The following is a 12,687-nucleotide window of genomic DNA, read 5'->3' as shown; positions in this document are numbered from 1 at the left end:
GGACACCTAGAGATAGATATGGGAGGGAGACCCAGAGATAGACATTGAGAAGGAGACCCAGAGATAGAGACTGAGAAGGAGACCCAGAGATAGAGATTGAGAAGGAGACCCAGAGATAGACATGTGAGGGTGACCCAGAGATAGACATTGAGAAGGAGACCCAGAGATAGATTGGGAGGGTGACCCAGAGATAGACATTGAGAAGGAGACCCAGAGATAGATTGGGAGGGTGACCCAGAGATAGACATTGAGAAGGAGACCCAGAGATAGATTGGGAGGGTGACCCCGAGATAGCCATTGAGAAGGAGACCCAGAGATAGATTGGGAGTGTGACCCAGAGATAGACATGGGAGAGTGACCCAGAGATAGACATTGAGAAGAAGATCCAGTGATAGACAATGAGAAGGAGACCCAGAGATAGAGATTGAGAAGGAGACCCAGAGATAGACATGGGAGAGTGACCCAGAGATAGACACTGAGAAGGAGACCCAGAGATAGAGATTGAGAAGGAGACCCAGAGATAGACATGGGAGGGAGACCCAGAGATAGACATGGGAGGGAGACCCAGAGATGGACTTTGGGAGGGAGAGCCAGAGATAGATATTGGGAGAGAGACATTGGGAGGGAGACGCAGAGAGAGCCATTGGGAGGGTGACCCAGTGATAGACATTGAGAAGGAGATAGACATGGGAGGGAGACCCAGAAGACAATTTTGCACTGCCCGTTATGCACCATCATGTATAAGAGGATTCCACTCATGGCTTTTAAGGAACTTGCCTGTCTATAAACAGATGCGAGGAACTTGAGGCTGACTGTGGTGGAGGGGGGGCGGTCTTTAATGTTCCTTCTTGGGTGAGGGGGTGCAATATTCTGAACATGATCTGAGTATGGTGAATTACGACATACTGCTCTTACAGTTGCCACATTTTGCGAAGTCCAAAATCAAGAACATGGGGCAAAGTCAGGAATGGGTAGAGGGGATCATGCTTGAATCTGATGTTTGCTTTGCTGATCAAAATTCATTAATAGCTTTTGGGCCAGAACTTGCGCAGAGCAGTGTGGCAACGACCACTGCAGCTCCTGCGAATTAAATTAACGCATGTACTTACGGGCTCTGTGTTGTTGATTTGCTTGATTTTGAACTTTTAAAACATTGAGCGCAATCTACTCAGCCTCTGAACAGCGTAAGGTGATGCGCGTGGAACAGTCTGTGAGAATAGAAGGCACGCCCACAAAATCTATCAGGAAGAGAAGTCACATTCACAAGCAGGCAAGCAGACTTCATTCATTTAAAGTCAGTAATCTGGAAGTCATTATAATTAAAAATTTAATTTTTTTTAATAAAAAGCTAAAGAAATAATTGAATTAAATTAACGGGACAGAAGGGAAAAGTTTAAAAAAATAATTTTAATTTTTTTTTAAATGGCCAAAAACAATTAAAATAAGGAGTAATATGAGACGCCACAATTTTAAAATTTAATTTTTAGTTGTTTGGCAGTCATAAAAAGTTATCGCTCTTTTAAAACTTGGTTTAGACCTGGTATTTTTGAGCGTACCTTTTGGTGACGTAATTAGTTACTTTCCAGCTGGGCAGATGAGCAAGTTTGCGATTTTTCAGTGATTTCAATGATTGTAGCGTGCGATGCCCCTTTAATTCGCAGCTGTAAAATCGCCGGTGAACCAATGGGAGCAAGTTCACGATTTCCGTGTTTGAGTGCACATGTGCAAACGCGGGAACTTACTCCTTCAATTCGCCATTAAAAACGGAGAGCGCCGTTGAGTTTCTCCGTTATTTCGGGAGCAATTTCTGCCCCAATATTCCACAATAGAGAAATGGAAGAAGAAAGCCATTCGGCCCAACTAAATTCATCGGTCCAAAGATAGACAGGGCCCATAGAGGAATTGAACCCCAACCTTGGTGTTATTAGCACCACACTGATCAAATCCAGCTCACAATAGTAACAAAAGAAAAAAGAATGACTTGAATTTCTTAGAAGGTCTGAAAGTGCTTTGCGTAGAATAGAAAGAATTTGCATTTCTACAGCATCTTTCAGGGCCTCAGGATGTCCCAAAGCGCTTTACAGCCAATGAAATATTCTTGAAGTGCAGTCACTGTTGTGATGTAGGAAACACGGCAGCCAATTTGCGCACAGCAAGATCCCACAAACAGCAATGTGATAATGACCAGATAATCTGTTTTTAGTGATGTTGGTTGTGGGATAAATATCGGCCAGGACACCGGGGAGAACTCCCCTCTTCTTCTTCGAAATAGTTCCGTGGGATCTTTTACATCCACCTGAGAGGGCAGATGGGGCCTCAGTTTAACATCTCATCTGATGCAGCGTTGAAGTGTCACCTACATTATGTGCTCAAGTCCCTAGAGTGGGACTTGAACCCACAACTTTTTAAACTCAGAGGTGCGAGTGCTATCAACTGAGTCATGGCAGACACAATGAATTACTTTGAAATGAAGTGACTGTTACAAACGCAAAGAAAAATCACAGAGGCAAGTGGAAAAATCGATATTTATTTTAAAAGCTTGATGCCCAGTTTCCATTTTAGAAACTTCCAAATGGTCCAGTTAATAACTGGACTGCTACAGCATCTTTCACGACCTCAGGATGTCCCAAAGCGCTTTACAGCCAATGAAATACTTTTGAAGTGTAGTCACTGTTGTAATGTAGGAAACGTGGCAGCCAATTTGCCAACAGCAAGGTCCCGCAAACAGCAATGTGATAATGACCAGATAATCTGTTTTTAATGATGTTAGTTGAGGGATAAATATTGGCCAGGACACTGGGGGGAACTCCCCTGTTCTTCTGGACAGAGGATAATCCAACTGACACTTCCAAGGTTAAAGTGAAATTCCAAAACTAAGACAAATAAAGTGCACAATGCCTCTATGTTATAGCTAGTCCCTTTAAATTAAGAAAGTCTGAGTGACTGCTTTGTTCACTGGGAATTGAACTTTGTATACCTTTGATTGTGATTCATTGGGCTGGGATGGGTGGAGTAACTGAGTTCTGCTTCTCGCTGTTACGTTCCCTTCAGAACCAGTTTTGCGAGTTTAACATTAACCTGAAACTTGTACCTGGTCTTCTTTGGATCACCTGTCACTGAAAAGGAGCCTCCCTCAAACTGGGCTTTAATTGAGAGTCGGAGCTTGTACTGCACACATTTTGCACAGTGTATGTGTATCTGTATTTGTGTGTGTATATAAGGGACGGAGCCCCACATTGGCAAAGGAAGAGCTACAAAGAAAGTCAGAGAGACTAACAGAGATTCACTGGAGATCAGGGTCAACACTCCGGCAACATGTTCTCTAAAAAGAACACATTTAAGCTCTCTTCTACTAGCAAGACATCTGGGTGAGTAGCAATCCTAGGATGTCATGAACCTGGTTGAGTTTAGTGCTGACCATGTCCAGTCCAGGGCTCTTAACTTTTGATATGGGTGAATAGTATCAATTTGATTCAATGTTGTACTTAATTTTAAACTGAATAAACCAGCTCCACATCATCACTTTGAAGAGAACAGGGAAAGGGGGGGGAGGGGTACTGGTTGCGAGCTCAGTTGGCCACTGCAGAGTTCAGGAGCTGAATGAGTTTGGGGGTTTAGGGTTCAGGATGCGAATAAATCCAGGATCCGGCCAGCTTGCAAGCTAAATTAATTTGGGAGCAGGCAGTTTAGGTCAATAAATGTGGGATTGCTGGTTTAGCAGCTGAATGAGTTTGAGAATGTGGGGTTTGAGTATAAGTAAATTTGGGAATTGTTTTGGGGCATTAGGTGAATCTGGGAATTGAGGGTTTGTACGGTGAATAACGCATTTAAGAGCTGTGTTTTTTGGACGCTGTGCATTTGACAGCTGTTCAGTTGAGGGCTGTGCATTTGTGAATTTTGCATTTGAGAGCTTCATTTAGGAGCTGTGTTTTTGGAGAATTGTGCTTTTAGAAGCTATACGCTTCAGAGTGCTTAGATATCTGTGTGTGCATTTGAGGGCTATGTTGTTTGGGAGCTGTGGATTTGGAATATGCTCGTTGCCTATCTGTATCATTTCCATAAATTCAAATCAAAGTCTGTGGATTCACACTGGGAGCAGCAGAGTTGGCACAGACTCTGACTAAATACTCTAATGAGGACAGTGATGTCTCTTGGTCCTCGATATTTAGGTGGATCTAGGAGGGGCAAAGCAGGGATTGTTACACTTCTGTAAATCTGAGATACAGTCGTCAGTCACAGAGCCTTCTCTGAATGTATTCAATTGATTAAACTCATTTCTGTTCTACATAATTCTAAAACCGAGTATTAAATTCTAAAAAGGAGACAATTTATGGAAATCAAGGATATTGTTCAATTATGATTGGTATCTGAGCAAAGTATCATTTGGCTTTTCATATATAAATGTCTGTCTTGGCTCAGTGGTCACACTCTCACCTGTGTCAGGAGGTTGTGGGTTCAAGCCCCACTCCAGAGACTTGAGCACATAATCCAGGCTGACACTCCCAGTGCAGTACTGAGGGAGGTGCTGCACTGTCGGAGGCGCCGTCTTTCGCATGAGACATTAAACCGAGACCCCATCTGCCCTCTCAGGTGGATTTAAAAGATCCCATGGCAGTAATCAGAGAAGAGCAGGGGAGTTCTCCCCAGTGCCCTGGCCAATATTTATCCCTCAACCAACATCACTAAAAACATGATCTGGTCATTTATTTCATTGCTGTTTGTGGGAACTTGCTGAAAGCAAAAGTACTTTGTTGGTTGTAAAGTGCTCTGGGATGTCCTGAGGTTGTAAAAGGCACTACTATATAAATGCAAGTCTTCCTGTCTTACATACATGTGTGTGTGTGTGTAAGAATGTACACTAAGAAGGATGGGGTTATATGCAGATTCATCTATAACCCAAAGTATCAGCTTGGCTCAGTTGATAGTACTCACATGACTAAATCAGACAGTTGTGGGGTTCAAGCTCCACTGCAGGATTTGTAGCACATCATCTAAGGCTGACACTCCAGTGCAGTATTAAGGGGGTGCTTTCTTTTGGATGAGATGTTAAACCGAGGCTCCCCTCTCTGCCTGTTCAAGTGGGTGTAAAAGGTGCTATGAAGAAAAGCAGGGGAGTTCACCAGCATTCACCCCTCCACTGTAACCGGCCTTTCATCTCTGTTTCATTGCTGTTTGTGGGATCTTGCTGTGCTCAAATAGGCTGCCGCATTACAACAGTGACTATACTTCAAAAAAGTACTTCATTGGCTGTGAGGAACATCCCGAGGTCGTGCGAGATGCTATATAACTGCAAGTTGTATCTAACCCTGCAGTACATCAATCCCCCATCAAATTCCCATCAATGTTTACATGGACTGGGAGAAGGAGTTAATAAAGAGCTCGGCATGAGCTTGTAACGATGTTCTAACTCTTTCACTTACAGGTTGGACATTTAACAGCTTGATTAGTGCTCAGAGTGCTAGGGGATGCTGTATACAAGTGAATACTTACAGGTGAAACCTGAAAAGAGTAAAGACATATTTCAGGGGCAGACCCGGTCGATGTGATTACTTCTGAAATATGATCCTGTCTTGTCCCTTTTCAGATGCCGACAGATTTGCTGTGCATTTCCAGCAATTTTCATTCCAAAGTTCCAGTGTTCTCACAGTTTACTTTAGTTAATACTTACAGGTGTTTTTCCATAATGATTGAGGTCATCTAACTATGAAAGTGCATGAAAGAATGCCAGGAATTCAGGGTGGGGAGAAAGTATGTAATGAAAGGACTACACCCCATTCTTTAGATGCAATAGATTTATCAGAGTTGTTAGCTAATCGGTGACTGTGATTGGGCACTATCTCAGGACAGTGTTATAGTGAACTGTGGTCACAGATCTCACCCATTTCTGACCTGTGACCCATATTCAGGCAGTTCAGGGTCTCCGTTTGCTAGTGAAGGGGATATAGTGAGGGTTTGGTAGAGCACTTATAGCAAATGCCACCTTTTGAAGAGAGTTGAGAGGAATATTAATCTCTTCATACTGAAGGTGCTAAACGCTGCCAAAAAGCAAACACAATAAATAAATAGCAATAAATGGAGATTAATCACTGTCCTGTGTCACTCCTTCTCTGCGTCATCTTCTCTGCTGCTGTCTGAACCTGACCCTGAGCGTCCAAAGTAATTCTTTTCCCATTGTAAATCCACCCAACTCCACCCTTGTGTTTCTTGCCCTCCTCTGAAAGCAGTGATATTTTCTTGGGTGCAGGTTCCATGGGCCCAAACCACCCTTTAGTCCCTTGCCCAAGTAGCCATTATTTATTTCTGAGCCCAGAGAGTGGGTGTTGGCCAGCTATTCAACCACAGGTAGGCATCACAGCTGAGCCCGAGTCCTGTGGTTGACTGATGTCCATAAACATGCCCTTTACCAGCATTGGATAATGGTTGGGAATGGGAATCTTGATTTCCACTCCCTTCCCATGAGTCAAGGGGTACTGAAGCCAATTAAAGCATACCTCCTATCACCCCAGATAAGCTCAGCTAATTCAGCACGGACTGCAATTTAAACTGGGACCTTCCTGGACCGTATGGGCCAGCTTCACACCATTACTTTCAAGGTATTTGAAGGAAAAGAAAGAGTTTGCATTTATATAGTGCCGTTCGTGACCTCAACATGTCCCAACACGCTTTACAGCCAATGAAGTACCTTTTGAAGAGTAATCACTGTCATAATGTCAGAAACTCAACAGCCAATTTGCACACAGGAAGGTCCCACAAACACCAATGAGACAATGACCAGATAATCTGTTTTAGTGATGTTGATGGAGAGATAAATATTGGCCGGGACACCGAGAAGAACTCCCCTGCTCTTCTTCAAACAGTGTCATGGGAACTTTTATGTTCACCTGAGAGGGCAGACGGGGCCTTGGTTTAATGTCTCATCTGAAAGACGGCACCTCCAACAGTGCAGCACTCCCTCAGTACTGCACTGGAGTGTCAACCTAGATTTTGTGCTTAAGTCTCTGGAGTGGGACTTGAACCCTCAACCTTCTGACTCAGAGGCGAGAGTGTGACCACTGAGAAGGTCCATCTAACAATCTAAATAAGTTGGTTGGGGTAGGATGGGAAGTTAAGGCTAGCTAGGGAGGGGGGGGTCTCATGGTAGGTAATGGCTGTGACCTGACAGACTGTGGAATGGACCGTGAGTTTAATCCTCCAACCTCACCACAGAACATTCCTGAGCTGAATCATGGAAACTGCAGGAAAGGCTGAATAGAGACCAGAAGCTTGTCCTCAGGGAGGGAGTAGAAACCCTTAAGGAGGGTGGCTTTACATTGGATCATCTGAGCAATGGTGGGCAGCATGTGGAGAGCTTAGTAGGGGAAAATAAAATTACATTTGGATTAAGTACTTCCCTCACCACATCCTTTCATGAAGACCATGCTGGGGCACAGGCAATGGCAGCCTTCTGTAGCTTACCCAAGCGGTCCTCTTCGTGTTTTTGTCTACACAATATAAGTTGGCAGGCTGTTCGACTGTGGTGAGCATCACAGCCAAGCCCAATCCTGTCCTCACCAGGCATCCATAAACACCCTTTCAGCTGTGTCACTGGATGGCATGAGTGAGTGGGAACCTTAACCGATACCAGGACCAATCGTTACCTCAGCACGGACCAGTGATTGCACCCAGAACCTTCCTTCACTTGACGCAGTTACCCACTGATCGAGCAGTGATCTTATTAAACGATCAATTCTGTAGAATTCTATCACTCTGCTCAATGAATGAAATAAAACCATGAAACTGCACCATGAGGTCCACCAGTGAAACAATGGACTTGAGTTTGGCTCCCATTTGAGTGTCATTTAATTAAAACCCCTGAATGGAGGAACTTAGCTCTTTGATTCAGTAATAGTTGGAATACCTGTGGTCGTGGTGTGCTTCCCCAGTTTTGTTTTTAAATTTCAAAATATGCTTTATTTTATAGAATTTAAAGATACAAACAGTTCAATGTAAATATCACAATTCCAAACCAATACAATTCAAACCAGTACAATACAGATTGTACACAATACAATCGCAATATTTCAATTCAAACACAGTCCATTTCTTATGATTCATGGTGTGCAATACAAGGTGGGGTGGCCTTACACTGGCCTCTCCCCATAGAGCCTTTGCGTAGGCCGCACCTCGCCTCAGTGCGTCCCGCAGCACGTACTCCCGCACCTTGGAGTCTACCAGTCGGCAAAACTCGGTCGTGGACAGCTCCTTCAGCTGGAAGACCAACAGGTTTCGGGCGGACCAAAGGGCCTCCTTCACTCAGCCTCAGGTGATCTCTATCTCAGTGTGCGTCCCAGCGAACAGGGAGATCACAGGGTCCTGTGTTACCGAACTGCTGGGAATGAACCGGGACAGATACCAATCCATCTCTCACCACACCCTCTGCGTAAAGGGGCAGACCATCAGGAGCCGGAGCCTCGAGGGCAGCTCCCGGTGGCACTGAGATTCTGTGCGCGTTGGAAAGACCGTTGGAAAGGCCTTTCTCACCATCATCCAGGCTGCATCCTGGTGCCTGTTGGTCCGTTCTGGGGACGAGACGTTCTGCCAAATGGCATCGACCGTCCGGTCGGGAAAATGCCTGATCGAATCCACCCTCTCCGTTCCTTGCAGGACTCCCGGAACATTCCATGTCGAGCACTGTCTGACGGCCTTGTGGTCGAAGGGGTTCCTCCTCAGTGGTGCTCTTCCCCACAAGGAGGAGCTGGGGTAGGCCAAAGGAGCTGCAATAGCCTTTTCTAGTTCTGTACGTTCCTTGCCCAATGGAAATTCACCATCCTTTAAGTGATCACAGAGCAATGGTTACCCGTGTTGTTCCAGTTTCCTCTCCTGAAAGTACTGACTCAAGCTGGGGTACAGTCCCATGAGCTCCATGCGCACTGGCTACCTCACCCATACCTCAGAAATATGTGTCACTAGGCCCTTTTTTTGACACAACTGGGCCCAATCCTGTCCCTCTCCCACGCCCACAAACACACATTAGATACCGACCAGGAACAGGAACCCTGGCTTGTTTTTTTTATTCCTCTCCCTAGCTTGGGGCAATGAGAGCAATTGTCGCACTCTAATTACTTCCCCAACTGAGATCTGCCAAAGAAAGAAGAAAGACTTTCATTTATATAGCGCCTTTCACAACCTCAGGATGTCCCAAAGCACTTTACAACCAATTAAATACTTTCGAAGTGTAGTCGCTGTTATAATGTAGGAAACGCAGCAGCCAATTTGCGCACAGCAAGGTCTCCAAACAGCAATGTGATACATTTCGGTAGGAAGAATAAGGAGAGGCAAAATAAACTAGAGGGCACAATTCTTAAAGGGGTACAGGAACAGAGAGATCTGGGGGTTTATGTGCACAAATCATTGAAGGTGGCAGGGCAGATTGAGAAAGCAGTTAAAAAAGCATACAGGATCCTGGGCTTTATAAATAGAGGCATAGAGTACAAAAGCAAAGAAGTCATGATGGACCTTTATAAAACACTGGTTCGGCCACAACTGGAGTATTGTGTCCAGTTCTGGGCACCGCACTTTAGGAAAGATGCGAAGGCCTTAGAGAGGGTGCAGAAGAGATTTACTAGAATGATTCCAGGGATGAGGGACTTTAGTTACGTGGATAGACTGAGGAAGCTGGGGTTATTCTCCTTGGAACAGAGACGGTTGCGATGAGATTTGATAGAGGTATTCAAAATCATGAAGGGTCTAGACAGTTTAGATAGAGAGAAACTGTTCCCATTGGCGGAAGGGTCAAGAACCAGAGGACATAGATTTAAGGTGATTGGCAAAAGAACCAAAGGTGACATGAGGAAAATCTTTTTTACGCTGCAAGTGGTTAGGATCTGAAATGTACTGCCCCAGGGGGTGGTGGAGGCAGATTCAATCATGGCCTTCAAAAGGAAACTGGATAAGTACTTAAAAGGAAAAAGTTTGCTGGATTATGGGGCTAGGGCAGGGGAGTGGGACTAGCTGGATTGCTCTTGCATAGAGCCGGCGTGGACTCGATGGGCCGAATGGCCTCCTTCCGTACTGTTAGCTTTCTATGATTCCATGATAATGACCAGATAATCTGTTTTAGTGTTGTTGGTTGAGGGATAAATATTGGCCAGGACACTGGGGAGAACTCCCCTTTTCATCTTCAAATAGTGTCATGGGATCTTTTACATCCACCTGAGAGGGCAGCGGGTGCCTCAGTTTAACATCTCACGCGAAAGACGGCACCTGCGACAGTGCAGCACTCCCTCAGTACTGCATTGGTGTGTCAGCCTAGATTTTGTGTTCTAGTGTCTGAAGTGGGGCTTGAACACACAACCTTCTGACTCAGAGGTGAGAGTGTTACCACTGAGATCAGCCAACTCAGAGCCAACCAGGGACTGAACCTCCTGGTCCATGCCGTTTAGTACCACACGGCACACTCTCAGAAAGTTATATTGCCTTAGACCTTAACAGAAGCCAATGGCCCAGATGGATCTGCCCTTCCATCCTGTGTTTCACTCACCCCTACACTTCTGGCTGAAGGAGGTCCTATTGTTTTCAATGGTTTTCCAGCTTGGGTGACGGTGGTGTAAACTTGGGCACTATTCTCCTGAAACATTGCCCAGAGCACTTTATTGGGCATCGTATTAGATTTTAAACTGTTTTGCGCTGAGACCCAGTGGACAAACTGACTGAACATAGGAACAGGAGTAGGCCGTTCAGCCCCTCGAGCCTGTTCTGTCATTCAATTAGATCATGGCTGATCTGTATTTTAACTCCAGCTACCCGCCTTGGTTTCTGTAACCCTTAATACCCCGGCGTAACAAAAATCTATCAATCGCAGTTTTGAAATTTTCATTTGACCCCCCAGCCTCTACAGCTTTTTGGGGGAGAGAGTTCCAGATTTCCACTATCCTTTGTGTGAAGAAATGTTTCCTGACATCACCCCTGAACGGCCTGGCTCTAATTTTAAGGTTATGCCCCCTTGTTCTGGACTCCCCCACCAGAGGAAATAGTTTCTCTCCATCTACCCTATCAAATCCTTTACTCATCTTAAACACCTCAATTAAATCACCCCTTAATCTTCAATATTCAAGTGAATACAAGCCGAGTCCATGCTACCTGAAGGACGCTGCAGTGTTTCATTCGGGAGCACTCCATGTAGTTATTCCCTCTGACAGACACAGGGGAATGAGTGCGTCTGATGGCTATGTGTTACCGTCACAGGGAGAAACCCTCTGATTATCACCGAAAGCTCAGGTTTATGAGTTTAGCAACGTATATCATTCGTGTTTCTGATGTCACTAACACACAACAATCCGACAAGATCTAACCCAATGGAAATATTTCCCCACAGAGCATGGGGCACTAGGACCCAGTCACTGAGATGGATATAGTGCTGACATGGAGTGTTTATAATAGTTGTTTCGCAGACGAAACTGGAGTTTGAAAATGACTGTGTCTTTGATCTTTATTGTACGACTGAATTTGAAGCGCACCTCAATTCGGGGGGGGGGGGGTGATGGGGGGTTGGGGAGGGGGTGTTGGAGGGGGGTTGGGGGTGGTGGTGGGGTGGTTGGGGAGTGGGTGCTGGGGGGGGTTAGGGAGGGGGCGGTGATGGGGGGTGGTGGAGGGGGTGGTGGCGGGGGGTTGTGGAGGGGTGGTGGGAGGGTTGGAGAGGGGGGGTTGTAGTGGGGGGTAGGGGAGGTGTGGTGGGGGTGTTGGGGAGGGGGTGGTGGTGATGGGGGGGTTGGGGAGGGGGCGGTGGGGGGGTGGTTGGGGAGGGGGTGGTGGGGGGGTTTGGGGAGGGGTAGTGGGGGGGGGTTGGGGAGGGGGCGGTGATGGGGGGTTGGGGAGGGGGCGGTGATGGGGGGTTGGGGAGGGGGCGGTGATGGGGGGGTTGGGGAGGGGGCAGTGATGGGGGGTTGGGGAGGGGGCAGTGATGGGGGGTTGGGGAGGGGGTATTGGAGGGGGGTTGGGGAGTGGGTGGTGGGGGGGGTTGGGGAGTGGGTGGTGGGGGGGTTGGGGAGGGGTGGTGGAGGGGGTTGGGGAGGGGGCGGTGATGGGGGGGTTGGGGAGGGGGCAGTGATGGGGGTTTGGGGAGGGGGCAGTGATGGGGGGTTGGGGAGGGGGGGTTGTAGTGGGGGGTAGGGGAGGTGTGGTGGGGGGGTTTGGGGAGGGGGTGGTGGGGGGTTGGGGAGGGGGTATTGGAGGGGGGTTGGGGAATGGGTGGTGGGGGTGGTTGGGGAGGGGGCAGTGATGGGGGGTTGGGGAGTGGGTGGTGGGGGGGGTTGGGGAGTGGGTGGTGGGGGGGGTTGGGGAGGGGGTGGTGGGGGTTATGGAGGGGGGGATGGTGATGGGGGTTTGGGGGGTGTTGGTGCCTGCTACTATGTCAGCCCATAGAAAGAAAGAAATAATTTGCATTTCTATAGCTCCTTTCACCACCTCAGGACGTCCCAAAGTGTTTTACAGCCAATTAAGTATTTTTGGAGTGAACTCTTTGCTGAAATGTAGGAAACGTGGCAGCCAATCTGTGCACAGCAGGGTTCCTCAAACAGCAATGAGATGATGACCAGATAATCTGTTTTAGTGATGTTGGTTGAGGGGTAAATATTGGCCAGGACACGGGGGAGAACTCTTCAAAATAGAGCCATGGGATCTTTTCCATCCACCTGAGAGGGCAGACAGGGC

At 46.8% G+C, this 12,687-nt stretch overlaps 1 protein-coding gene across 1 annotated transcript in view; it reads left to right on the top strand.

Moving 5' to 3' along the window:
* Window positions 1-3,111: 3,111 nt before the first annotated feature.
* The window catches only part of LOC137341272 (envoplakin-like), an 85,923-nt gene continuing 76,347 nt past the window's right edge, over window positions 3,112-12,687 (top strand). The window contains exon 1 of the mRNA XM_068004379.1: window positions 3,112-3,368. Coding sequence (XP_067860480.1) covers window positions 3,316-3,368 — 53 coding nt within the window. The 5' untranslated portion in view covers window positions 3,112-3,315. The remainder of the gene's footprint in view (window positions 3,369-12,687) is intronic.

Source organism: Heptranchias perlo, chromosome 23, assembly GCF_035084215.1.
Source record: "Heptranchias perlo isolate sHepPer1 chromosome 23, sHepPer1.hap1, whole genome shotgun sequence".
NCBI classification, from domain to species: Eukaryota; Metazoa; Chordata; class Chondrichthyes; order Hexanchiformes; family Hexanchidae; genus Heptranchias; species Heptranchias perlo.
Note: the sequence above shows the minus strand (reverse complement) of the source record. Positions and strands in the feature narration are given on the sequence as shown.